At 39.8% G+C, this 27737-nt stretch overlaps 1 protein-coding gene and 1 long non-coding RNA gene across 2 annotated transcripts; one reads left to right on the top strand and one right to left on the bottom strand.

The window, feature by feature from the left end:
* Nucleotides 1-16216: 16216 nt before the first annotated feature.
* Nucleotides 16217-25621, bottom strand: LOC112635280. Its single transcript, XR_003121891.1, has 3 exons — nt 25300-25621; nt 21156-21717; nt 16217-18175 (listed from the first exon to the last, which is right to left on the bottom strand). It is a non-coding gene; the product is annotated as an uncharacterized LOC112635280 (long non-coding RNA).
* On the top strand, nt 18928-27054 carry CLLU1OS (chronic lymphocytic leukemia up-regulated 1 opposite strand). Its single transcript, XM_025403336.1, has 4 exons — nt 18928-18981; nt 24497-24586; nt 25974-26148; nt 26689-27054. Exons 1-3 carry the CDS (start codon nt 18930-18932, stop codon nt 26135-26137), a joined length of 306 nt encoding a protein of 101 aa, XP_025259121.1. The 5' UTR covers nt 18928-18929; the 3' UTR covers nt 26138-26148; nt 26689-27054.
* The last annotated feature ends 683 nt before the right edge of the window (nt 27055-27737 follow it).

The raw sequence follows: 27737 nt of genomic DNA, 5'->3' as shown, positions 1-27737 counted from the left end.
TCCAAAGATATTAAGGCCATCAGCAATGATGCTAGAGAGTTTTTAACTGGGACTCTCAAAAGAGTCTAAAAAATGAAAAGAAAATGCCATTTATATTGAACGTCAATTCTCTGATCCATGTTCAGAGATTACCTGTGTATCTTACCAAGTTAAAACCCAACTTTCTGTAATGCTTAAACTTTCTCGCAATACCCTAACATAGTGGTTCTTAATCAGGGTCGCATGCTAGAATCACTTGAGAAGCGTTTATAAAATCCCAGTGCTCAGGCTGTAGTCCCAGGTAACACCCAGGTATTCCAAGGTGCAGCTGAAGTTGAGTCACTGCTAATCACTTTTGTCTGGAATCTAGCCTCTATTCATTCACAGAACATACAGTTAAAACCCTTAAGGAACCACACCCTAACTACATATAGAAGAGACATAGGGAGTACATTGTTTAGGTTATATGTTTGTTCTTGCCTGCTCAGTGCCCCTTTAAAAGTTTAAAAACGATGATTAGATTTCACCGTATAAAAAAAATCAGGGGTTCTAATACAAAAATCGAAATGTTCAGTTTCTCTTGAAAATTCGGCTGTTCTGTTAAGAGTAACTTCCTTCTGGTTACCAGAGACAAGCATCTGGTATCACTAGCAGCAGACCACTTCACAGGTGGCCTGGGCTTTCCAGTTTCCCCACAGACCTTAACCTGCCTGAGTTCCCAGCCTGGTCCCTACAGGCAGAGTTCTGAGTATCTGCTATCATCCCAGTTTGAAAAAGTCTGTCAAGGCTTCCTCCTCTTTGCCTCTTCCATTTTCAAATGCCGGAGACTCCAACTTGTGCCAAAGAGCCTTCTTTGATCGGAATGACTCAAGCAATCTCTTAACTCCTGGATTGTTTAAAAGGTTATTATGTTTCTCTCTTCCATTCTCTACCAGCCCATTCTCCCCCTAGAGAGTTCGTTTTGTTCTTTTGCTTTAAAAACGAAAACAAAGTGTGACTACACATGTATTCTCCAAAGACCAGCTCCTCAAGGCTGAGAGCCAGATGCCTGATTTGTTTTCCATCTAGACCTGTACATGCAGAGAAAGTCGTCAATGCAAGGCCATTCTGCTTTTGACCTTCCTAGGGCTGAATGCACAGCTAGTCAACAGAGGAGCTGAAAATAGAACCCAGGACTTTCAAATCATTGTTCTGCTCACTGGGCTGTGCTTCCTCCCATAAGGACTTGGTTAAACAATGTCCTGTTTGGCAAAAGCAGAAATCATAATCTATGTATGAGAAACTGGATGGTGAAGAAACGCAGGCCCCACCCTCGGGAAAGATGGCACTGTAGTGTAAAAGGAGTGTGAATTTGTTTTTAGCACTGCAGCTTATAAGTTAAATGCACTAAAAAAAAAAAAAAAAAAAAAATGTGTTAAGAATCATTGGCTCTGTAATGTGTGGCATTTTGAACAAGGAGTTCTTACTGAGTGCCAAGAATGAATTTGCCTGACAACCCACAAAAAGGAAATTTAGAACATTAGAAAGGTTATCATGAAAATGGCAGAAGCTGTAATAAGATATTCAGGGATGTGGAATCTGGGGGCTGGTTTTTAGCATAGGGTAGCCAGTGTCACAGGAAGGAGCCAGAAGATGGGTAACTCCATCATTCTTCACTCGGAGTATGTGTGTGACCCATAGAGAGGGCAGAAAGCAGGGCTAAACAACTTCCCCAAGCTCTGAGGAAGAGTTCAGAACTCGTGCATCTGTGCTGTCATTTTGCAAAGGATGTACCTCTCTTTTAGGGATCGTCTCCCTGGGCTGATTTATAGTGATCTCCTTGAGGGCAGGAACCCTGTGGGCCTCATTGCTGTTGCCCCAATGCTTAGCATGTGGCCCAACCCCAAAGACAGTAGACCAGAGCCTATAGCCAGGCTTTCTGAGTTTGAGTCCCAACTCTACTGTTTCCCAGCTGCAAGGCTTTGAACAAGTGACTTTATGTCTCTGTGCCTCAATTTCCTCATCTGTAAACTAGAGATGGTAATAATAGTTCTTACCTCAAAGAGTCATCATAAAAATGAAATGAGTTACTACTTGTGATGTGCTTCGAATGGTACGTGGTACATAATAAGCATTCTTCAAGTTTAGTTATTATAGGCAATCAATGCATAATTTGTGAACGGATAAGTGTTCTAGCTAACAATAATGACTAGCTATGATAGGCCAGGTGACTTGCTAAACACTTTACATAAATTATCCCACTTAATTCTAAATACAGGCATGTGAGCTCCCCTAATTCTATCAGTCCGTATTACAGAGGAGGCAACTGAGGCAGAAAAGAACTGGGTAACTTAAGCTTGCACAGCTGGCAAGTAACTTTGTTGTCTGACACCACATCTTTCACCATGACTCTGCCAATGAAATACCTATTTTCTAGGAGAAATGCTAAGGAAAAAGCTGCTTTATGATATTTGTATGAGGCTCAAGTATAATCATTTATTGACACTTTGAAAGCATTAAACATATATACACATATGTGAGATGGTGGTGATGATGAATAAACCCATGAGAAATCCCATTTTAGTCTCGTTAGCCTGATTTAGAATATTAAAAGGTGTTAAAAATAATAATTAGCTTTAGGAACCAACAAACAAGTAAAACAAGTCACTCTGACACACCAAAATGCAATTTGATTTGCAAGAATCACCTACTCAAGATAACAGCCACTAAATAAATGAACAAAAGAGAGTGTTGAGAACTGAGGCACCATAGTCCGTTGCTTATTTCTTTGCTAAGAGGTACTCAGCTGTGACATATATTTTTTATTTATTCACATACTTTTATCTCTTTGAATAGTTCCCTCAGCCAGAAATATGAGTAGAAAGGATGAGATGCTTTTTTTCTTCTAAGATATTAGTTGGAATATTCTAGGATGTCATGGAAAGCAAACCACACTTGAGGCTGAGAAATGAGGTTTCTGATTCCAGTTTTCTACTAAGTAATTCCCTCGAGAATTTGAAGCAAATTTCTCAATCTACCTGGACCTCAGATTTCTCTGTCTAAAAATACAGCTTTGGATCCCATTGACTATCGAATTCCTAGTACCTCTAAAAATACTTCATTTTCCTCCCGGGGACTTTTTTTTTATTATACAGCATACCTTTCCCACTTTGACCCCCACACATAGATTTTAACGTTTTTGAAATCAGATTGTTTCACAATTCGAACATAAATTAAATTTAATAATTTTTTCTCTTTTTCCCCTTCTTCTCCTCCTCCCCTTTCTCTTCCTCCCCTTCTTTCTCCTCCTCCTTTTTTTATCCTGCAAAGTTGTCATTAAATTGATAATGTATATCAGAATTAAAGAAAAACACAAAACCCAAACATAAACAACACAACCACTACCACCACAAACAATAACTAACCTGTCCCAAAGACTTGGTTGATGTGTAAATAGATTTGCATACTGAAAATTGGAGAAAGAGCATTTTAAGTGTTATTACTCCTTAATTTCTTTGGAGTTTGGGCCCTCTTCCAAGGAATAAATTATAATTTATCTGTAGCAGCTATGATCCCTGGGTTTCCCTGGCCAAGGGTGACAGCACTGTATCAGAGACAAAACACTTACTTTTTGAAACTAAAATGTCTCAATACATTTGACTACGTCATCATCTGCATGTATGTATGACTAATCTATGTGACGCCAATCATTTCTCTGTAGTCAGCTGAGAATACTGAGGGGCCCCTCTTTACTCCAGGCACATCCAAGTGGGAGAACAGATGTTCTTTGTTTCAGGAAAGGATGGGGTGAAGGTTAGCTCATGGGTAGAGTTTCCTGTTTGTAATATTTGAAGCCAGGGAGGTGCCAACAGTTTTAAAGGTCTTATTAAAGGGATATAGTTCTGCTGGGGCAAGCTGCAATGAAAGTAAAATTTGCTCCCCAACTGATGTCTTGGTACTTCAGATGTACATAATACTGACCATATTATTTCCTTGCTAACAATCCTTCAATGACTCTCCTTTTGCCTGCCAGAGACAGGCTAAATGCTTTAGCCTGTCCATTCTGCCTTTGAAATGGTTTGTTCCTCTGCCCTTGAAATGGTTTTCCCACGTCTTCATTTGGGCAACTCATTTGTTAAGACCTCGCTCAGGGCCGAGTGCGGTGGCTCACTCCTGTAACCCCAACACTTTTGGAGGCCAAGGTGGGTAGACTACTTGAGGTCAGGAGTTTGAGACCAGCCTGGCCAACATGGTGAAACCCCATCTCTACTAAAAATACAAAAAATTAGCCAAGCACGGTGGTGGGCGCGTGTAATCCCAGTTACTGGGGTGGCTGAGGCAGGAGAATTGCTTGAACCCAGAAGGCGGAGGTTGCAGTGAGCCGAGATTGTGCCACTGCACTTCAGCCTGGGTGACAGAGGGAGAATCTGTCTCAAAAAAAAAAAAAAAGAGCTCAGGTGTCATCTTCCATTTGCAGCCTTTAACATCTTGTCAGTCAGAGTAGGGACCTCTTAATTGTGGTCCCAAGGCAGCCCATACTTCCCTCTATCCAAAGGATTCTCAAACCTCCCTGCAGAATGGAATCACCCGGAAAGCTATCAAAACACAGCAATGCCCAGGTGCTACTCACAAGGATTTTGGTTTCATTGGTCTGGGTTGGAGTAAAGCATCACTATATAATATACCCAGGTAGTTCTGTTATTCAGCCAATGCTGAGAACCACTGCTTTATTGTAAATCTTGCAACATATTGTATTATAAGTTTTGTGTTTATCCTCCCCAAGATTAAGTTTATTGAGGACTGAAATTATTTTGTATTGATATGCATATCATCTGAGATTTTTTTTTTTAAATTCCAAGCACTAAGAAGTGTTTAATAAGTGGTTTATAAATAATAAATGTATTACTGAATGAATGAATAACACGTACACATTCCAACCACCCACCCATCTATGTTTAGAAGCTTGCTTACGTTCATGCAGCTGTTCAGGGTTAGAAATTGTGGAAAATAAAAGAATCAATGTGGATCCCAGGTGTCTGGAGATAAAGGATGTAGACTAAGAGGAGTTTCTGAGAAAACAAATAAAATATGGCCTGTAAGAAAACTTGCAAAAGTTTAAACTAATTAAGAACGGGTGCTGAAAAAACAGGACTATGAAATCTGACCTCAGCAAGAACTTTGGTAGAAAGATTAATACAAGAAGAGATTCTGGGGCTTGAGATGGGGAGAAGGGAACAAGCAGCCCTAATGCAGATCAGCTTCTACCTACATAAGATAGAAACACAAGGACAAGTCTCAGCTTTCCCTTCAGGGCCAGAGTCCAGAGCCTGAAAGTCAAGGTGTCCTAGTAGTTGGGTGAGGGGCAGGGGGATAGGAATCAGCAGAATGGGAGTCAAGCTTGATATTCAGGCTTGAGTATCATGAGACACAGCAGTGCTCCATCTGCTCTGTGAATCTGTATCTTGGGGGTCATATCATGTGCTAAGTGCTTTATATATGTTATCCCATTTAATATGCAGAATTAAGTTTATGAAATAGGCTTTATTATTTCCAGCTTCACAGATGAGGACACTGAGATTCTGCGGAGTTGAGTAAGCCTCCTAACTCACTTAATCATAATTGATAAATGTCACCTTCTAAATGGCCAGTAGGGATTACTGGCCTGACAACCCTGTATGGAGGAGAGGTATGGGAGAAGATGGAGAGATAGGTTGGAGCTCCAATATCTCTATCAAGAAGAGCGCTTTCCCTGCCAAGTCCTGCCAGTGGACTAGGAGACAGCAGATGAAGGAACCTTTGTGGATAGTTGCCTTTAATTTTAGAAAGCTTCTACTTGTTTGGGCCAGGAACCACTATGTGACCTTGAACAGTGAAAACACGATACTCTCCACTTCTGGACTCCCAGTGGATGTGTTTGTGGAAGCACGTGCCCTTTCTCAGAGAAGGAGACATGAACAAGAACACTTGGAATTCAGTCACTCTATAAGATAGAAGAATGTGTATAAATATTGGATTGCTGCTTTTTAAAAGAATGAGTTCTTTTTATTACTTTCATAACATGAAAATTTCTTATATTTCATCTAATGTGTCATTAAAATTTAAGTATTTGATCTACCATGTTAAGGGGAATTCCCTCTTACTCGACCTCCCTCTTGACTATTCATAGTCTATATTTAGGAAATCTTGTCTTCTCTCTTGTCTTAATAGACATTTATGTTCCAAAACAAAGTCTGATCTTAATTATTAGTCTAGCCAATCAGTTTTGTCTGTCTACATTAAGGAGTGATGAAGATGCATGCAGATTTTAGTCTGCTAAAAGATACCTTCTCTTTTCAATAACGTGTGATGACTAATTTGCCTGGAATAGTTCATGCAGTCACAGCCTTGATGCTAAGCATGTTGGAGCTACTGTTCTTTCCCCGAACTCTGTACACAATTTCTGTCTGTGGAAACTATAATCACTCTTGCTGATGAAGATGCCAGGAATAGGTTGGCATTGGAAATTTCTTTGGCTTATTGGGAAATAACCTGGGCTTTGAACTCAGCTGAAACTGGGTTCAAATCCTAACTCTGCCATTTACAAACACTCCTAAGGCCAAGGAAATGTCAACAAATGTCAATTTCATTTTTTGTTCTTTTCTGTTGAGGAATAGTATATACTTCTTTGATCATCTCTATGATCCAATCATATGTACATTCAGTCCAACATACCTACACAAAAAGCACATAGTTATGGATTTTTTTTTTTTTTTTTTTTTTTTGAGACGGAGTCTTGCTCTGTCGCCCAGGCTGGAGTGCAGTGGCCGGATCTCAGCTCACTGCAAGCTCCCCCTCCCGGGTTCACGCCATTCTCCTGCCTCAGCCTCCCGAGTAGCTGGGACTACAGGCGTCCGCCACATCGCCCGGCTAGTTTTTTGTTATTTTTTTAGTAGAGACGGGGTTTCACCATGTTAGCCAGGATGGTCTCGATCTCCTGACCTCGTGATCCACCCGTCTCAGCCTCCCAAAGTGCTGGGATTACAGGCTTGAGCCACCGCGCCCGGCCATAGTTATGGATTTTACTGTCCTCTGCCTTTAGTTTTTTGACAAGAAGCCAAGATTTCAAAATAGCTCATGAGCAGTCTGTATTTTATGGCAATTTATTATTTGACCTTTCTCTAGAATGTGAATGTTATATTACCCCTGGTTCCTTGACATGCGAAAAAATAAATCCCTTCCCTCTCAGCCTGTGTCTTCTGAAAACAAGTTCCAATGATCATTTTCTAAATAATAGAAATGAAGGTAGCTACTATAGGCATTTATAACTGACTTTATTTCAAGAATTTGGGTGGGCAACTCTTTACTCACTCTCAAGAGAGGCAATGTGTGAGTCATGAGAAGATCTCCCTAGAGGTAGTCAAAACAATTGGCAGTACCTGATCTTGGCATCTTCATCCGCCCTCTGGTCCTGGTTTTCCACTATGTGAAAGGAAAATTGTGCCACAGAACATCTAAGGTCCATGTCTCCTCTTAAATATCTGTGTCTAGTTACTGCTTATTTATAAGAAAATAAGTTGACTTGCCCCAAGATAAAAAGATATTAAATGGCAAATATTTCACAAGAGAACTGGTCTTTCTCTGCTCTTTCTCTTTTATGTCTGGGTTATAAAATTATTATAATGATACTCTTCATCACCCACCTAATCCCATAAAACATCTCTGACTATGTAAACGCACATGGTCTGTTTCCCTTTAGCAATTACTCACTTTACCCATGGGAATCAGGTTTTTGCTAAAGCCCAGTAAGGGAAGGTGCCAGCTTTCTGTTAGGAGACTTAATTTTTCTCTCTGGGCAAAAGGTTTCCCATAGCTGACACCAACTCAGCATTACCCTATTGTCTTCTACTAAGGGAGAATTACCACTAGTATTTGGTACCAAACACTGGTAATGTGCCATAACAATGAGGGAGAAGGAAAGGAACACCTATTAATAGGTATCTCAGTTCAAACTGCAACACTGAAATACCATAGACTGGGTGGCTTGAACAACCAACATTTATTTCTCATGGTCCTGGAGGCTGGAAGTCTGAGATCAGAGTGCCAGCATGGTCAGGTTGTCGGGAGGGCTCTGGCTATGTCCTCACATGGCCTTTCTTTCATGGCCACATGGTGATGGGAATGAAGGGAGAGGGAGAGGGAGAAAGAGAAAGACAGAGAGAGAGATTTCATGTTGTCTTCCTTTTTGTTGTTGTTGTTTCTGATTTTTGTTAAATAAGGGCATTGATCTCATCATGGGGGCTCCACCTTCATGAGTTCATCTAAACCTAGTTTGCCCCACCTCCAAATACCTTTACAATGTGTATGAGGGCTTCATCATATGAATTTGCAGTGGGCGGGAGACACACACATTCGGTTCATAGCAGTGGGAATAAATGAAACGTAATAGATTCTCTTTATTGTGCCTTTCTATATGGCTTTGTGCTAAACTAATGCATATTACATAGTTATCTCATTTATCCTCTTTTATGCCCATCATTATTCTTCATTGCAATTCTTATGCCTCCTTCAAAGCTGAGAAAATAGAGGCTCAGAGATATTAATGAATTACCCAAGGTCGCCTAGGTCTCTGACTGTAAAGCCTGTATTAATTTCATTTTGTTATCATGGGCCTTGCCAGTAAATGTGTCTGTAGTGGGTAAAAAAAATTATTCTAGAATGTAGAGAGCCCCTGAAATGACCTTCATTACTGAAGAAAACCTGCCTGAATGGTGTATTCCACATTTGTAAACTTCAGGGAAAGACCCCTCCAATGAACTTGGAAGTAAGTGCTAAAATATTTGACACCCCAACGGCATCCTTTTCCCCAGTAGAATCATAGAAGTCAGATGTGATTTGACATGTAATATTAATGGATATCATTGATTGAACTCGTTACGCTCTTGGCTGACTGCTGCATACTTCATAAGTATTATGTCATTTACCTAATGCCCCATGAGATGGTTACCACTTTCTTATTCAGTTGCAGGCACTGAGGCTTATAAAGAGTTGTAACTTAGCCAAGTCATGTGGCTTAGGAAGATGGGAATCTGGGTATATCTGAGTCTAACACAAATTACTCAACAGCGCATCTTCACTGCAGGGCAAAATAGAATGCAGGGAGTCCTATTCTCTCTTCTTGTTGGGGTTTCACTTCCAAAACTCTTAAAGAACTTGTGAGAATCACTCTTAATGAGTACAGAATGCCCACAAGAAGTGGCAATCACAGTTACAGGAAAGGTCGACACTGTCAGTTCTGACTACATTTACATTAATTAAAAACAGAAATTAAAAGGGAAGAAGGCAAAGGGGAAAGTCCCACTTCCAAATGAGGTCATTTAAACAATAAACTAGTCTCAGTAATTATTTAAAGGGAGCAGAACTGATTAGATATCAGAAATAGAACTAGGCCTTTTGGAGAAGAGGCGTTCTCTAGAAGCCACTTCCCTTGCAGAATTTCCCTGAAAGATCACTTATTGTTTAGTTTAATATTTTCAAAAATAAGGAGTAACAAGATCTGCTAATCTAGACTTGTTAGAACATAAGGGATTACCAACAATGGAATGTTTTCAGTTGACTGCAGCATAAAGAAGCCAAATCTAACAGGTCATCATGAAGGAAAAGCATGTAAATACTGCCCTTAGATTTCACAGTGACAATATTTAAGGGGTCCTGGCCTAATTCAAGTTGGTTTGGCACTAAATGCTAGACTTTCTTATCATAGCTTTCATTCCTTAGCTGAGAAATGATTATGAAAGCAGATATTTTCTTGGGAACTGAGTGAATTTCAAATATATGGTGACTTGATATCAGTGGATTAGGATTGTTGCAGCTGTGTGGGATGAAGGGTAGCCAACACACTACCTGGAGTCCTGTAGAATGCACTTATTATGAACCAAATGTTTGTGTCCCTCTGAGGTTTATATGTAGAAACCCTTACCTTCAGTGTGATGGTATTTGGAGTTGGAGCCTTTAAGAAGTATCTGGGTTTAGATGAGGTCATGGGCATGAGGCCCCCATAATGGGATTATTGTCCTTTAAGAAGAGAAAGAGAGACTAGAGAGTTTGCTCTCTCTTCCATGTGAGGACACAGCAAGAAGGTGAGCATCTGCATTCCAGAAAAAGAGCCCTCGTCAGAATCCAGCCATGCTGGCTTCTTGATCTTGGACTTCCCATCTTCCAGAACTGTGAGAAGTAAATGTCCATTGTTTAAGCCACTCAGTCCATCGTTTTTTATTGCAGCAGCCCAGCTGACTAAGACAGACTGGTCCTAAAGTTTCTACCAGCCCATTTCTGATGGTCACCAATACTCACATGTCTTTCATAAAATGGCAGAAATAAGAGCTCCTATGCTTGTACTAATTTAGAAACTTTACCATCTCCAACTTCTAACTTAGTCCTAATGTATACAGATCGTCACTGACTTCTGATGGTTTGACTTTATGATGGGTTTATTGGAGTATTAAATGCATTTTTGAGCTAGGAGCAGTAGCTGATACCTGTAATACCAGCACTTTGGCAGAGCAAAGCAGGAGGATTGCTTTTAGCCCAGGAGTTCAAGACCAGCCTAGGCAATGTAGTGAGACGTTGTCTCTACTAAAAGAAAGAAAGATGGAAGGAAGGAAGGAAGGAAGGAAGGAAGGAAGGAAGGAAGGAAGGAAGGTAGGTAGGAAGGAAGGAAAGAGAGAAAGATTAAAAAATAAAAAATACAATAAAATGAATTTTTGACATAATATCTTCAACTTATGATGAGCTTTTCAGAATGAACTCCATCATAAGTCGAGGAACATCTGCATAGGCATTTCAAAAGGTAATGAGAAAACAAATTCATTCACTTTCCAAGTTGGTATTGAGCACCTACCAATATGCCAGGCATTCAGAGCAAGTGGCATAGATGGTGGAATAGGACAAAGCCACTGAAACACAACAGCCGTGCAATAGGGTCCACACTGCATACCAAAAAGAGGCAGAGCCCAAATATGCAAATATATGAAATGACCACTGACAGCAGAAGGCTTAACAATAAAATGACAACACTAACAACATGCCATTAACTGTTCCAGACACTGGGTTCATCACAGTCTAGTGGAGAAGGCCATGGGAAGGGCTGTGAGACAGCCAAGGGCACTGAGGGAGGCCTTTTTAGTAAAGATGTCATACAGACTGGCACAGAAGGGGGCATCCCTTGGATGCAGAGGCACTGGCATGGGCAAGAGCAGAGTGGTGAAAATGGGTGTGCCTGGGTATCAGTGAATGGTCTAATTTGGTGTGTGGCTGTTTCCAATATAAGTGGGTCTGCTCAGTGAAAGAAAGCTGGCCTAAATCTGAAACAAAAATCAAATAATCGACAGAGTGAGACTCCATCTCAAAAAAAAAAAAAAATCAAATAATCATAGAGGAATAGAACCAAGAGAAAAGATGATCCAATCCTCTCATTTGTGTACTATCACTCTTTCCTGTAGCTCATTCTATAACCTCAGGGAAGACCATTACTGGAGATGTTATTAGGGTCACTAGGATAAACTTGGGGCCAGATAGTTTAGGCCAATCCTAATTTCATACATTCTATTCAATTATCCCCAGTATTCCCATTAATACACTCACATATGTAGCCTGAGATGCCCTTAGAAACTTCCCTGTAGAGAAATATCTTCACCACTGGCCTTCTTTGGGCCATTAGTTAAGATGGCCAGAAGGGGGTAAATACAAATCCATATTCATGTTATCAAAGAGAAGAGCACAGCTCCAGAGGAGCAAAACCCATGAATAGAAATGCTCCAGCCCAGGCAACATAGTGAGACTGTCTCTAGTAAAAATTAAAAAATTAGTCGGGCATGGTGGCATATGCCTATAGTCCCAGCTACTTGGGACCAAGGTGGGAGGATTGCTTAAACATAGGAGGTTGAGGCTGCAGTGAGCTATGATCTTGCCACTGCACTCCAGCCTGGGCAACCAAGCAAGACCCTGTCTCTAAAGAAGAAGAGGAAGGAGAAAGAAGAGGAAGAAAAGGAAGAAGAAGTAGGAGGAGGAGGAGGAGGAGGAAGGGAGGGGGAAAGGGGGGAGGAGGAAGGGAGAGAGGGAGAAAAAGAAGAAAGGAATGCTTTGTTTGGTGTGGTAGAGGTGGAGAAGCATCGTCCAGCTCCCTCTTGAAGGACTTGCCACCCAGCTGTGGGTAGTGAGATGAGCAAATCACTTTTCGCTGTCAGGCCCTTCTGATTAATCTTATCTGCAGATAGCCATCTTGTCCAGTCAAACCCTTCCCAGGACAGCTTGCATCTGACAACTGAACCAGGCAGAAGCGGAAACACCCAGCAATGTTGACCTGATCCAGGTCAACTCTAACAGGCAACACTCATTCCTGAGCTCTGTGCAGGGTGGGCTGAGGTTTTCATTGTGTCACAGTGTGGCTTCTCACTGAGCCCAATGTGACATCTTCCTCCCTTCCTTTCACAAGGGTCAATTCCTATTAAACATCTTGTACCTCAAACTCTGTCTGTATGTTTGCTTCAGGAAATCTAAACTTGTGATGGTTAGAAATGGGAGTGGGTCAGAAAAATTTCAGGCGAGGAGCTTCTACCAGGAGAAGACTGAAGAATCCCATACCCCTAGGAGGCCATGTGGATGTCTGGAGATGGAGAGGTATCAATAGGGAAGGGGGACCCAATAAGGGTCAGTGGTCTCTGATGTATGTTAGAGAAGAAGGAATTTATTCCTTTCTTCATTCAATGATCACTTGTAGAGAAGGCACTGAACTATGGAGATACAAAGACATATTCCTGCTCTCGAGGAGTTACAGACCAGACCCTGACTCTCAGAGAAATGCAAACTTCCTTAGAAGTGGAATGTTTCAGGCAACATTGCTTTTTGGAGATTAACCTAGATCTAAAGATGGTTTAGATACTTCAAAAATCTAGACCTGTCACAAAAAGAAACAGGAAATTCACCCATATAATCCCTCCATGGTAGCACTCTGAGAAGACCCAGAAGAGACAACAATTCAAAGACACTTTTTGTTTTCTATTTACTTCTTAATCCAAGAGCCACACAGCATTGTTTATAAGAATAAATTCTAATAGAAGTCACTATCTTCCAGCCCCTATACACACAATAATAAAATAATTAATAATTATAGTAATAAAAATGAGACCCAGAAACACCAATTAAAGTGGCCCAAGAGTAGTGTGGCAAAATTCAGGTGTCTTGACTCTGTATTGTCTCCCTAATCTTAATTGTGACCTTGGCCTCTCTGGTAAAAAAGGTATGAGATTCTCCCAGAAGAGGGTAAATAAATGTAAAATTATAATAACTGAATCCCTGGAAATCTCCTATCAAAGGCAAAAATAAAGAAGATATAAAGAAATATTCTCTGTAACTTTCTAAAATGCAACACAAATTTAGAGCAAGCTCCCTGTCTGCATTTGCAAGACGTGGCATGAAGATATTGATCCCTGTGCAGCAGGACATTTTCTGCCTTTTTCCAATGGAGCACTTTCCACAAGCCTAATATTCATAGGACATCGGGTTACACCTTGGAGTTTCCCTAAAGCTGAATAGAGTAACATCTTCAAATTTCCCTATCCTAAATGACATATTCTACTTCCCTAAAAAGATAGATCTATTTATGTTTAAAGAACTTTATATCTTCACTTTCCCTGGATCCTCTCCAATATTCTCTCCCAATCCACATCCCCAAGGAGTTGATGTCATTACTTTCTTAAAAAAGGTTTGCCAACTGATATGGTTTGGATTTGTGTCCCTGCCCAAATCTCATGTTGAATTGTAATCCCCAGTGTGGGAGGAGGGGTCTGGTGGGAGGTGACTGGACCATGGAGGCAGATTTCTTCTTTGCTATTCTCATGATAGTGAGTAAGTTTTCATGAGATCTAGGTTTTTAAAAAGTGTGTGGCACCTTCCCCTTCTCTTTCTCCTGCTCTTGCCATGTAAGACATACATCGTTTGCCTTCCACCATGATTGTATATTTCCTGAAACCTTACCAGCTATGCTTCCTGTACAGCCTGTGAGCAAAATAAGTGTTACTGTCTTAAGCTACTGTTTTGGGATGTTTTGGAAACAGTGAAACGTGATCAAAACAGGTTCTGAGAACTCGAAACTAGATGCCACTATAATGAAATCTAAAACATGGATATTGCTTCTGGTACTGGTTGGTGACAGAAGCTGGAAGGGGCTGAAAGAGACTTTTAGTAGAATCTTGGTAGACCTTGAGGAGGCTATTGGTAGATTGTTACTGAAAACTGGAGAAAGGAATCCTCGTTATGTAGTGGCAGAAAGTTTAGCAAGATTGTCACCTGCAGTGACATGGAAAATACAAAATATACCTAATAAACTGGTAGATTGGGCTAAGAAAAATTCCAACCAGAATGTTGAAAATGCCAGGGAGTTTCTTTTAGTCGTATATAATAAGTGTGTGGGGAGAATGAATTTTAAAAACAGGAACTGTTACATTTTCAGGAAAATTTTAAGATAATCTATTAAAGATCCAAGATGTTACACTCAAATATAAAACTATTTCTCTTTCTCAGTCTCTCCATAGAGCAGAGGATTCTCAAATTAAGAAAAGATATCAGCTCAAAGATCAAATTCAAAAGCCAAAGACCTTTTGTTTGTACCTTAGAAAGATATAAGGTAATGTCTCATAAGCCCTTTGAAACAGAGTTCCTCTAAGGATCTAAGCATATGCTAGGCAGATTCTCTCAGTTAAACAATAAATCTTCTAGTAATCTTAAGGTTATGTAGTCCCATCACAGCCTTACAGGGATCTCGGGTAGAGAATGACTTACGTCAAACAGATTTTTGTCTAATGGAGTATTCTCTAATAAGAATCACAGGAAGTCCCGGAATTTTAAACAGAATTGTACAAACACATTTTGACAGCTTGAGCTAAAAGGAACAGAAATAGTATTAAATGAAAAGAGGGCCAAGAACCAAGAACCTGGAGGGAAGACCCAAGAAGCAATAGGGAATCCAGGCAGCAGGACTGAGACCTACAAAGAGACCTGCAGTGTTTGCTGTCTGGATATCAGAGTTACTATGAGCCAATGACTGTCATATGCTCTGATTTTCCTCTATTTAAAACAAGAGTGTCTATAGTGGCTGTCCTATATATATTTTACCATTGAATATTGGGTATGTAGGTTGCAAATAACTTGTCTCTTAGTTTACAAGTCTTCAGATTGAGAGGATAAATACATAAGAAATCTCACCTGAAGGACTTCATCTGTACCTGCTACTGAGTCTTCTAAGGTGAGAGTGTAGGAGTGTACTTTGCATGTATATATAAATAATTTGTAACCAGTAAGTGGACTTCAGAATTTTAAAACATGTCTACAATTTTTAAAAACACTTTTCTTATTACAGATGAAGTCTAATTCCTATCCCCTTGAATATAGGGTGACCTTAATAACTCACTTTTAAAAAATAGAATGGGATGGAAGTGATGCTACATTAATTCCCAGGCTAGGTCTTACACAGTAATACAGTGTCATTCTAGCTCTCTCTTGAAATGCTCACTGTTGCACTGCAGCTGCCTTGCTGTGAGGAAGCTCAGGCCACAAGGAACCTCCCAGGAACCCTAGCACTCAGCCCTAGCTTAGCTCCCAGCCAAAAGCCAGCACCAACTTGGCAGGTATGCAAGTGGGCCATTCTGGAAGTACATGTGCCAGTCCATCAAGCCTCCCCCTGCTGATACCACATAGACCAGAGACGAGTCTTCCCAGACAAGCCCTCCTTTTTTTTTTTTTTTTTTTTTTTTTTTCGGAGACAGAGTCTCGCTTAGTCGCCCAGGCTGGAGTGCAGTGGCGCGATCTCGGCTCACTGCAAGCTCCGCCTCCCGGGTTCACGCCATTCTCCTGCCTCAGCCTCCCGAGTAGCTGGGACTACAGGCGCCCGCTGCCTCGCCCGGCGAATTTTTTGCATTTTTAGTAGAGACAGGGTTTCACCGTGTTAGCCAGGATGGTCTCGATCTCCTGATCTCGTGATCCGCCCGCCTGGGCCTCCCAAAGTGCTGGGATTACAGGCGTGAGCCACCGCGCCCGGCCGCCCTCCTCAAATTTTAAATTTGTTTGCAAAATGAATGTTGTTACTTTAAGCCATCAAATTTGGGGTAATGTGATGCAGATCAATAGTAACAGGAATAGTTTCCCTTCATATATATAAAATTTTAACTCCATCCTTACAATGCCAATCTGTAGATAAACATTCTATGATAATGAATAAAAACATAAAGAACTAATATGTATCTGGCATTTATTGATAAATTAATATAGGCTTGGCCCTATTCTATGTGCTTGACATGTGTTAGCTCATTTTATTCTTACAGCTCTCTGAGGAAAATACTTTTATTATCTTCATTTAATGATAAGAAAAAGGAGACCTGGGGAGATTAGGTAACATGGCCAAGACCATACAACCAGAGTACCCAAGCCAGAAGTCCAGACATTCTTGTTCAGGAGTCTATGGTCGTTATTCTCTGTGCTTCTTACAGTTGGAATCTTCTAACTTTAACTATCCCACTTATCATTAACACCAGGCAGCTCTTTGCTTTCATAGCTCCAGCCTTGATCTTCAGTTGACAGAGCTTCTCATTCTTACTCAGCAGGTCACAGTCTAAATGTTGTCCACAAATATAAGATGTTATCAGGTCAGAGGTCAGAGAACTATGACCCATAAGTGAGATCTGACCTGCCAGCTGCTTTTGTAAATAAAGAGTTTTTAAAAATTCCATAAAATAATCACATTGGTTAGTTTATATTGTTTATAGCTCCTTTTACACTACATGGTGATTTGAACAGTTGTGATAGAGACCACAGGGTCCACAAAGCCTGAAATATTCTTTTTGGTCCTTTTTAGAAAAAGTTTGCTGACCCCTGACTTAGATGACTGAAGACCCCTTTACGCTGAATTCGTGCCATGTTATAAAAAGGGTATACATATGTTAGAGTTGTAGATGGACCTGGACTAAAATCCAGCTCTGTTACCTAACTGTAATCCTGGGAGAATCTCTTAATATCTCTGAATCTTAATATTCTTTTTCAAAAAGAGAATGTTAAGACCTCTGTCTTAATCGATACATGCTAAGATATTGACACATAAAATATTATTAATATGTTAAAAAATTTTACCAATCTTTTGTGATTAGGTCAAAATTTAGTGGACCATATAATCAGGGGTCACAAAATAAAAGATGCCTAATAATAACAACCATTTGTAACTGTTGGAGTATACGAAGAGAAAACAGAGGCAAAAACTTCTGTTAGGTGTAAGGCAGAGGTGGGAATTGGTCAGTGAAACTCTGACCAATGGAGGTGAAAGTCCAGGTTGCGAATTTCCTTCTATAGTCTGGATTGTAAAAGAAAAATCCTGCAGGCAGAGACAGTTTCATAGGAAACAGTTTTCCAGAAAATCAATTTCTAATTGATTAAATGTCAAAATTTGAAGAAAGAACTTCTGGTTGCTTATTGAGCTAAAGGAATAATCCTATTTTCCCTACTATGACTGAATATATTTCTTTGAGAATATGAGTAAATTTAGAATCCCAAAGGCAGAGTGATTTGACCTGATTAGAAGTATTTTTTTCTATTTCTGCAAATAGTCCAAGCAACTGTCAGCAAGTTAGTTATTTTATCATTCCAACCAAAATGGTTTAATATTTTGGGGGTTGAAATTTTTAAAGTTGATTTAAATAACTGAAATGGCCAATTGTTTTCAGGTCCTTAGAGAAGTGAGCAGTCACATTCCGGTTTCTTGGGAGAATGAGAACTGTGTTTTGGAAGGGAGATTTTGGGGGCAGTTAGTCTTTTCTGTGATTGTTGCTGGGAGATCTGTCATTGGTGTGATAGTAATGGAATCTGAGCTCCTCTGAGCTCCCAGGTGAGGCAGGTCATCTGGGCAGATATTCTTGTATATCTGGCTAAGTGAAGGGTGAACCAGAATAGTGGGAGAGGCTTTGTTCTGATAAACGAATAGTGGGCCTGTCCTGCACACGGGGTGTAAGATGAGCAAGGAGATAGATGCTGGGGCTTGATGAGACAGGTACGTGGGAAGCAGCTGAAACATCTCGGATCTGCTGCACAGATTCTGGTTTTCTTCACTTGAGTTTCTTTTCTTTCCCTATTTTCACTTGTCACACACACAAAGGGCAGTGAAATGCCAACCTGACCCAATGAAAAGCCTGGAGATATGAAACTGTAAAAGAAGATAATGATTAGGAACATGTGGGGATGACTGGAGACCCTTGATAATTGTGCTTCACTTTCCTGTTTAACCTTTTAACTAGAAAAAGGCATTCATCTAACAGACATGTTCTTCTTAAAAGGAAAAAAGAAAGGAAGAAAGAAAAAGAAAGAGAAAGAAAGAAAGGCAGAAATAAAGAAAAAGAAAAGAAAGAACGAAAAGAAAAGAAAGAGAGAAAGAAGAAGAAAGGAAGGCGGGAATGAAGGAAGGAAGAAAAGAAGGAAAAAAGAGGGAAAGAAAATAAGTTTTTCTCAAATCATATAGGCACATTTTTTATATTGTATCACACCAATTTTCAGTTCCTTAAGGAAATCACAGAATCTAAAAGTGGAAATTTCCTCGGAGGTCACTTTGCCCAGATTTCTACTCATGCAGAACTCTTTTACGTAACTACCTTGGTAGGTTCATTGATTCATTCAACAATATCTCTTGAGCGTGATCACTAGGTATTGATCTGGGCACAGGACTGAACAAAAGAAACTAACATTTTTGCCTTCATGGAGATCTGCTTATATTCCAGGGCCTATGCTTGGTCATTTCCAGTTATTGAGAACTGTCAGTCTACATGCAAGTAAATCAGTTCTTAAGTGTTTAACAAACTCTTTTGGAGCAGCATTTTAAGCACTTTACAAATACATTATTAACTCATTTAATGCTCACAGTAATCCTATAAAGTAGACACTACTGTCATCGTATCCCTTCACAGATGAACAAATTGAGACACAACCAACTTAAGGAATGCCTTAAGACTGCCACTGGTAAGCAACAGGGGTTAAATTAGAAACCCACAGTGAGGGTCTGGAGTGAGCACATGGAATGCAGGGTTCTAGTTAAGAGTCTGCTCTCTTAACCACCAGGCTACACTGCCAACATTTGTTTAGCTTATGTTTGTGATTTGGCTCTATTTCTACTGGTATTGGCTTTTTTTTTTTTTTTTTTGATGGAGTCTCACTCTGTCCCCCAGGCTGGAGTGCAGTGATGCTATCTTGGCTCACTGCAAGCTCTGCCTCCCGGGTTCACGCCATTCTCCTGCCTCAGCCTCCCGAGTAGCTGGGACTATAGAGGCCCACCACCACGCCAGGCTAATTTTTTGTATTTTTAGTAGAGACGGGGTTTCACCGTGTTAGCCAGGATGGTCTCGATCTCCTGACCTCATGAGCCACCCGCCTCAGCCTCCCAAAGTGCTGATATTACAGGCATGAGCCACCGTGCCCGGCGGTATTGGCATTTCTTACCCTAAAATGATCTGAAGATCTCTTGGGATCTTCTACTGCATACTCTAATGTCCTGAATACAACCAACCAAAGACAACTTCTTATTCTCTTGACTTACATGATTTATATAGGAGAAGATAGCACCTCTTTAAGAGGTGTGAACCCCACTCCCCCCAACCAACCCTCCCTGCCTAAATAAAAGGGCACTGCCTGCCACATACTAGTCAATAAATGATAGATCTTGATATTAATACATTTTTGGCTCAATGATTTGCAAAATTTCTCAGTTTAGCTTCCTTCCTCCAGTTTAAGCCTTTAGGATAAAGGGCCAATCAGGCATTATCGGCACATTTTCAAAATTTTTCCTGAAAGCAAATTTTAATAAATGAGAGAGAACTCCATGAGGCTGATGGGAGAGACCTTGTCATCAACAACAATGGAAATGAGGGACGGGGAAGGATGCAGAAGCTGGGAACCCTGGAAAGTTCACTCACATGGGAACATCTTAATGGCTGCCTTCCATAGTCAGTTAACCATTTTCTCCCCACAGCATAGACAAATAAAACAGCTCTGACCAGGTAGCTGCCTTGCCTTGGGTCCAGAAAACAAACAAACAAACAAACAAACAAACAACACCTCTTTTATGTCATTTCATCATGGAATAAGAAGTGAGAATGAGTTAGATAAAACTTTGAGCAGAGCAACAATACTTTTTATGTTTTTCTGAGTCAACTCATGGGTGAGTTTAATCTTTTGCTTGAAAGGAATTCAAAGAATGTCAGGTGCCTTCTCATTTCAAATGGAATAGTCCCAAAATACCATCTACCATCAAATCCCAATGATTTCTGGATTATCTCTCACGGCTCCTCTTCCTGTAATGGATGAAATTGATCTAGTCCACTTTCTTTACACCTGGTTTCATGAGCATCAGCCAAGATGACTTCCCTTTTCTTAGCCAATCCTCCTACCTGCAAATTTGGCTAATGAAAAGCATAATTCCTCTGGCTTCCCCACTTCTGCTTCTCTCACTCCAAATAAGAGGCTCTGCTCTACATAGAATTACCCTCCTTTTCCGTTCATGCAAAGCCTACCTTTCAATATGTCTTTTCTGGCATGACATTTCCCAGACATGCTTCTAAACATAGTTTGCAGCTGCTCCTCTGTGTGTCCCACTCCAGTCCTGCCCAGAGGGCCTTTACCCAAACTAGGAAAACAATTGATTGGGTGAATATTTCCATGCAGAGGGGTGGGAATAGCTGTTGGAAAAAACAGTCTTTTTTTTTTTTTTTGAGATGGAATCTTGCTCTGTCGCAAGGCTGGAGTGCAATAGCATGATCTCAGCTCGCTGCAACCTCTGACTCCTGAGTTCAAGTGACTCTCCTGCCTTAGCTTCCCGAGTAGCTGGGACTACAGGCGCCTGTCACCACGCCTGGCTAACTTTTGTTATTTTTAGTAAAGACTAGGTTTCACCATGTTGACAAGGCTGGTTTCAAACTCCTGATCTCAGATGATCTGCCCCCCTTGACCTCCCAAAGTGCTGGGGTTACAGGCATGAGCCACCACACCTGGCCAAAAACCAATCTTTTCATAATAGCCAAGATGTAGGTATACAGAAAGCAAAAACAACAGCTACTTCATGTGGGTATTTCAAAGGCTGTTTTTGTGAGTTTGTAAAAGAGGATGTCCTTTAAGAATTTTTCACACTACACAGTACTTACTTTGTTTCTAATAAATTTTTTAGGGTGTCATACGTATCTGCAAGAAAGGTTTTTAAAAATTAATCAATTTTGGGTCCCGTGACACCCATTCATGAAACATTTTTTTTTCCAAGATAAAGAAAAGTTGGCAAAAATAATTCGAGATGTTTGCCAAGATCACTCAAAGAATTTGGCTTAGAATCTGAGTCCCTGGAACCAAACAAAAATATTAACAAGTCAAGTGGGTTTCCATTTCATCCTGGCTGGATATTTTTAAGTGCTTGCTGCTTGTTAGGGAAGAAATGGATCATAGGTCATTAACTTAAAAAAAAAAGAATATTTATTCTTTGAATTTTTCCCGAATGCTTTGAATGGATTTCTGTTGCATTATTGGTTGAGTATATTCTTGTCAGGATAATCCACTTTTAGTGGCTTCATTTACATTAGCTATCACTCCAGAGAGCCATAGTAACAGGCTGCTGAATTACCCAAGAGAAATTACTCTTGAAAGTAATCATTGTGAATGAATTTTCATCACTTGGTCTCATCATCTCATGCTGTTTTGTCTCTTTCCTTTTTGCCCCTGATAAAAGATAGGCATAAAGAGGGCTTTTGTTATGATCTCATTTTCTTTGGAAAACTTGGTCTTATTAATCATAGCAGCCAGCTTATGGAGGCAACCAAAGGGTCTCTCTCTCTCTCTCTCTCTCTCTCTCTCACATACACACACACACACTCTCTCTGTCTCTCTCTCTCACACACACATACGTACACAACACAGCGTTTTTGAAATGCATTTCAATTTGTGGGGAACATAAAGACTTATTTACTTTCATCTACAATATATCACACAAATTTTGTTTTCATGTAACTTCATTGGTACAAGGAATATGTTTAAGTACAGGGGCTTAAATACTGTACTGAATATTACTGTACTGAATTTGTTTTAAGTTACCAACACATGCACAACAGTTGAAATTTAAAACTCTTGGACAAAAACCTAGAATAAATAATATGTTTTTTACTTACCTGTCCGTAATGTATATATACCTGGCTTTGTGGAAGTGACATATTGCTCACACATCAACTCAGGGTAGGAGAATATAGAAGTGCAAAAAAAAATCTTAAGAGGTAATTTGCTAAATCGTATTCTGTTGTTTTGAGAAAATAAATAATCAGCTTATTTATTTCAGAGTTTAGTCTCCAGATAACACTCAATTACTAAGTTTAGAAAACAGATAATAGGACAAAGGCTGCTAGCAGAATTGTCTGTGGCAAGTTTGTAAATGGAGGAATGAAAGGAGCATTTATTGAGCATCCTCAAAACAAGTCTGGGAGATGATTATTATAGTCCCCAGTTTATAGATGAGGAAACTGAGGCACATAAAGATTGATTTCCTTGCTCAGGAGTCATGCAGCTAGTAAGTAAAGGAGAAACACAAGTCTGTCAGAAGCGGAGGCCTGAGTTTTCTTCCTTGGGAAAACTCAGAAATACTAAGTTACAGAAAACAATCACAGGCTACAACGGAACTTCTCCAGCTCTACTGTGCATATGAATCCCGGGGCCTCTTGTCAGTACATAGATTCTGATTCAGTGAGTCTGCGGTAGGACCTGAGATTCTGCCTTTTTAACAAGCCCTCAGCAGATTCTGATGCTGCTGTTCCAGGGACCAAAATGAAGTAGCAAGATACTTAAGATTACAATATAAAATTTTACCTTAAACCCAAATATGTCATATCCTACTCCAATTCTGTATTTTTCTGATAGTTTCCTTTCTTCTCTTCTCTGATCTTTTTGTCACTTTTCTCTATTCCTGAAGAAGTTAGAGCAAACCACTGAAATACAGTTTTTCTAGCATCCTTTAGCCAACTGCAATGAAATGTTAGGTCAAGTGTTATTTTTCCTTAGTTGGTAAAAAAAAAAGAAATGTGGTTTGTGGAATCTGTGGAATCTGGATGCTAAAAGAGAATTTAGTCTCACCCTCCTTTATTTCCTTCCTCTGATATTTCTGTTTCTCAGACCTCCCTCTTTTTTTTTCTTCTTCCCCCAACCTTTTAATTTTTTTGTCACACTGGTAATAATCTCTGGCCCTTTCACAAAAATATTTAAAACTCTGCATTATCACTTAACCCCAATATTTTCTCTCCTTTTATTAAATTGAGTCCTATGGCTCATTTTAATTCCTTTAGCTTTTTAGTTAGATGTATGATGCTATAATTCAGGCGTAGTCAAAGCTGGAGACAGCAGCATAATGCTATCATACCTGAGTTAGACTGCCTGAGTTAATAGCCTAGGGTGACTAGCAGTCTTAACTTGGGTTAGGTATTTAAACTTTAGGAGCTCAGTTTCTCCTTCTGTAAAGTAGGATAATAATGGTAGACATATTTGGGTTATTTGTGAAAAATAAATTTGACGAAAGTTAATTCACATAAAGGACTTAGTGTAGTGCTTTGAATGGTGTCAGCTATATCATAATTAAAGATTATTATTTCCCCAGGGGCTATGGGGTTATTTATCTGGACAACTGAGGACGGTGGCATGTAGCCCAGCAGTTTCCTTACATGCCGTGACCCAACACGCCGAGCCAGCTCTGTCTTAGGCATTCCCTGGAAGCAGTGGCTTATTGGTATGTTCAACACCCAGGCCAGATCGTGTGTTAACCCCTTCCTCCTCTATTCCATACATTTCTTTTTCAGTAATAACCTTGTAATAATCAGTAACAATTATGTTTTTCTTGATTTACTCTTCCGTTTTAAAACAAAGACCAGTTTTAAAAAGAAGAAAGCTGTAATTTCAATGATGTTACTTAGTCTTGTAAAAATATTGCACATACTTAAAATTTGTGTCTAAAAAGCCAAAAATATTCCAACATGACATTCACACTCTGTTTTACTGTTCAGAATTTGAAGCACTAGTAAAAACTCTAAGTGCTTCAACAGAATGAGAGAAGCAAGCAATTTTGGTTCAGTTATTTTGTCTATACAATCACTGTGTTATCATTCTTGATTTTGAATCTGTGATTTGAAGAAGAAACATGTGGTACCCCAGAGACTAGGGCCATGAACTACCCTAAGTATTTACCTGAGTCCTTACAAGTCAGGGACTGTATACCTGGATGTTTCCCATAATAATTTTCATGTCAGTTTCAATGTTTGTTAAGGAACAGATAATAAAAATGTGCAAACTTTAAACTATTTATATATTTGAAAGCTCAGTGGTGACCACAACAATTATTTAGAATGCAAACCAAGAAAAGGTTTTTTTCAGGGCAGAGTATTTGACCACTACTATGATTTAGAATTATGATGCATGGCAATAATGATACCAAACTACATTTCAGTTGACTCTATTATTTTTTCAGATTCTCTACAGACAGTGCAGCCTAATATCTCTCAGACTAGCACTTCCCACGGCCCTGCACTTGGGGCCCCACTGCCTGGTAGAAATGAAAGTCAGTGTTTGAAAGTATTTAAAGAATCCTGCTAATCCCTATTTTATCCATAAACATCATTTGTCATAAAGAAACTTTTAGCAGAAACATTTTTCACAACTTCTGAGAGATCTTGTGGGGGCTTTTGCCATAAAGTGCTCTTGTTGAGCTCTTGATACCTATAAGCTGATATCCTGGGTTTGTCCCAAATGATGCCTCCCACCCATTCTTTAGCAGGACACTATCCCAGTTCAGATGCCTATACCCCATCTCCACATATGTTTCACCAAAACCATAAATTTTGAAACAGAGTCAATATAAATGTATAACATATTGTTTTAGGGCTCTTCTGACAAAAAGAACCAATAGGATGTGTGTGTGTGTGTGTGTGTGTGTGTGCGCGCGCGCGCGCGTATACAACTATGCACTACACAATGGCATTTCAGTCTACAAAAGATTGCATATATGATGGTGATCCCATAAGATTATACCATATTTTTACTGTACCTTTTCTACATTTAGATATGGTTAGATACATACATACTTATCATTATGTTACAGACTACACTATGTAGCCTAGGTGTGTAGTAGTCTATGCTGTCTAGGTTTGTGTAATTACACTCTATGATGTTTGCACAATGATGAAATCACTCAACAATGCATTTCTCAGAAATGTATCTCCATTGTTAAGCAATGCATGACTGGATATGTAAATTAAATGGAAATTGGCTCACACAATTATGGAGGCCAAGGAGTCCCATGATCTGCCATCTGCAAGCTGGAGAACCAGGAAAGCTGGCAGTGTAATTCAGTCCAAGTCCAAAGAACTGAGAACCAGGGAAGCCAAAGGGATAAATCCTGGTTTAAGTCTGAAGGCCCACTAACCAGGAGCACTAATATCCAAGGGCAGGAGAAGATGATATGCTAGACCAAGAAGAGAAGAAGCAAATTTTCCTTTCCTCTACCTTTTTGTTTTATTCAGGCCTTCGACAGATTGGATGATGCCTACCCTTATTGGTGAGAGCCATCTGCTTTACTAAGTTCACCAATTCAAATGCTAATCTCTTCCCAAAACACTCTTATAGACACACCCAGAATAATGTTTTACCAGGTACCTGGTCATCCTTTAACCTAGCCAGGTTGATACATAAATTTAATTATCACACATATAGTCTTACCAATTAGTGACCTTTTCATTCTTTATGGTATTAACAGTGAAGATTTGTAGATGGTCTACTTGGTTTTATAGGTTTTGATCAGCACTCAGAAGCTCAGTTTGATCACCCTAGTGCGGCCTGAGCTGAAAGTGCTGAGACAGTGAGTTCTTTGGGTCTTATTTCTAGAAACCAGGAAATGAGAGAGATAGTGACTTAGTTTCCCGTTTGTTTCCCTTTTGTTCTCTTCTCAGTGGCCTTGCTAACAAGTTTACCTCCAAACTATGAGATTTCAGAAGGAAAACCAAGAGCCATCTCTGCATATGTGAGAGTGGACAAAGGAAATGTGCCAAGGAGAAGAAAGAAGACACGCTTGGGCAATGATTATGGGAAGAAGGAAGCACAGGAGAAAATGTAAGAAATGTACAGGCGAGAGAGAGATCAGAAGAAAAACGGGAAATGTGGGAGAGCAGCAGGAATCATAACAACAATAATGCCAATTTGGAAACAAGAACCAGTGCATAAAGCATACCAAGAAGGCCAACAAAGGGCCAAGGATGGAAAGCCACCCTATCAGGAGAAAGTCAAGCCATAGCAGATGTTTTATGAGACAGCTTAACACGATGACCGACCAAGACAGCAGGACAAGTGAGGCACGGAGAAATGACCCAGACCTGGACCTTTCCGGCCTCTGAATTTGGTTCACACCTCTTGTCAGAGGGAGTAGTGACCAAAGGAAACTCTCTTTGCTTTAATTATAGAAACAGGAATATACCTGATTTTGTATTTAACTGTGTATATTTAAGATCTGAATATTTCTATACCCCAAAGCATAATGTATTAGGGTCAATCATTTGAAATTGCCAATATACACTCATTTTACCTATAAAAACTATAATTTTGCATGGTTCAAACTAATAGATATGAAGATATTCTCAAGCAAACTTTTTTTTTTCTTTTGTCTTGAAGCCCATATGGAAGATCCAAAGAGAACTTTGGCCTTGGCTAAGCTTCCTACATTCTCCTGGAGTTTGTGGTTTATGAATGTGGTGCCATCTGGGGAACTGACAACCCCTGAGGGTTCACTCTGCTCATCTTCCAGGTGAGAGAAGAAGAAGCGGAGAAGGAAAGAGAAGTTCTAGAATTTCACAGGCTGAGGGAGATGGTAGGAACTTCTGTCTATGTTGGTTTCTGTTTATTGGTTTGCTTTTTATTTTGAACTCATTTGACTTAAGGTTCCAGATTTGGTTTTCTCTTTGTAAACTAGACTTTGACATTATTAGCAGTCCCATCTGTTTGCTTTTCTTAAATAAAATGTAAATTGGTTTTTGTTTTAAATTGCAGGTGCTTTTGACTCTGCTATTCATTTCCTAAGGTAGTTTGGGCATGCCAGTGCTGGGAAGAACAGAGAAATCTTGCTTTACAGCATCCTTTTGTTCAAATGAATGTACATGTCTAGTATTCAAAAAATATGAGTTTTAATAGGTTTGATTTTCCTGTCTATAATCTATGTTTTCCTCCTTTATTCCGTCATTCTTTCCTATCCCATGGGCCCACATTTATGCTCTGATCAAGTTTCTTTTTATATCTTTCCCCCTCACAACACACACAGGAAATCTAATACAAGCCACTATCTGTTTCTTTCTCAAAGGAAAAGAAAAGGATTCCTATGGGATCATACTGATTCCTGTGGGCCCCTTGCATAAAAGATTGTAGTGCATTAGATAATGACCCTCCATTGGCCAATCAATCATTATTGAGTGACTAGTTTGTGTGGAATACTGTTCATATAATATCTTGAGTAATGATGGGAACAGATTTCATGAGAGACATTGAAATACTCAAGGACATAGACTATCTTGGCAATTGTGCTCTTGAGGTTCTTTTATAATGGACACATATTTGGAACAGAAAAAAGCTGGAAACTTTCACAAAGGTTTGATCCAATGGCTCTTTAAACATGAATCTAACCATTGTGAAGTTCGGCATCTACTTTGTACCCCCAGCAGTGCCAACCC

This window comes from Theropithecus gelada, chromosome 11 (assembly GCF_003255815.1).
Source record: "Theropithecus gelada isolate Dixy chromosome 11, Tgel_1.0, whole genome shotgun sequence".
Classification (NCBI taxonomy): Eukaryota; Metazoa; Chordata; class Mammalia; order Primates; family Cercopithecidae; genus Theropithecus; species Theropithecus gelada.
Note: the sequence above shows the minus strand (reverse complement) of the source record. Positions and strands in the feature narration are given on the sequence as shown.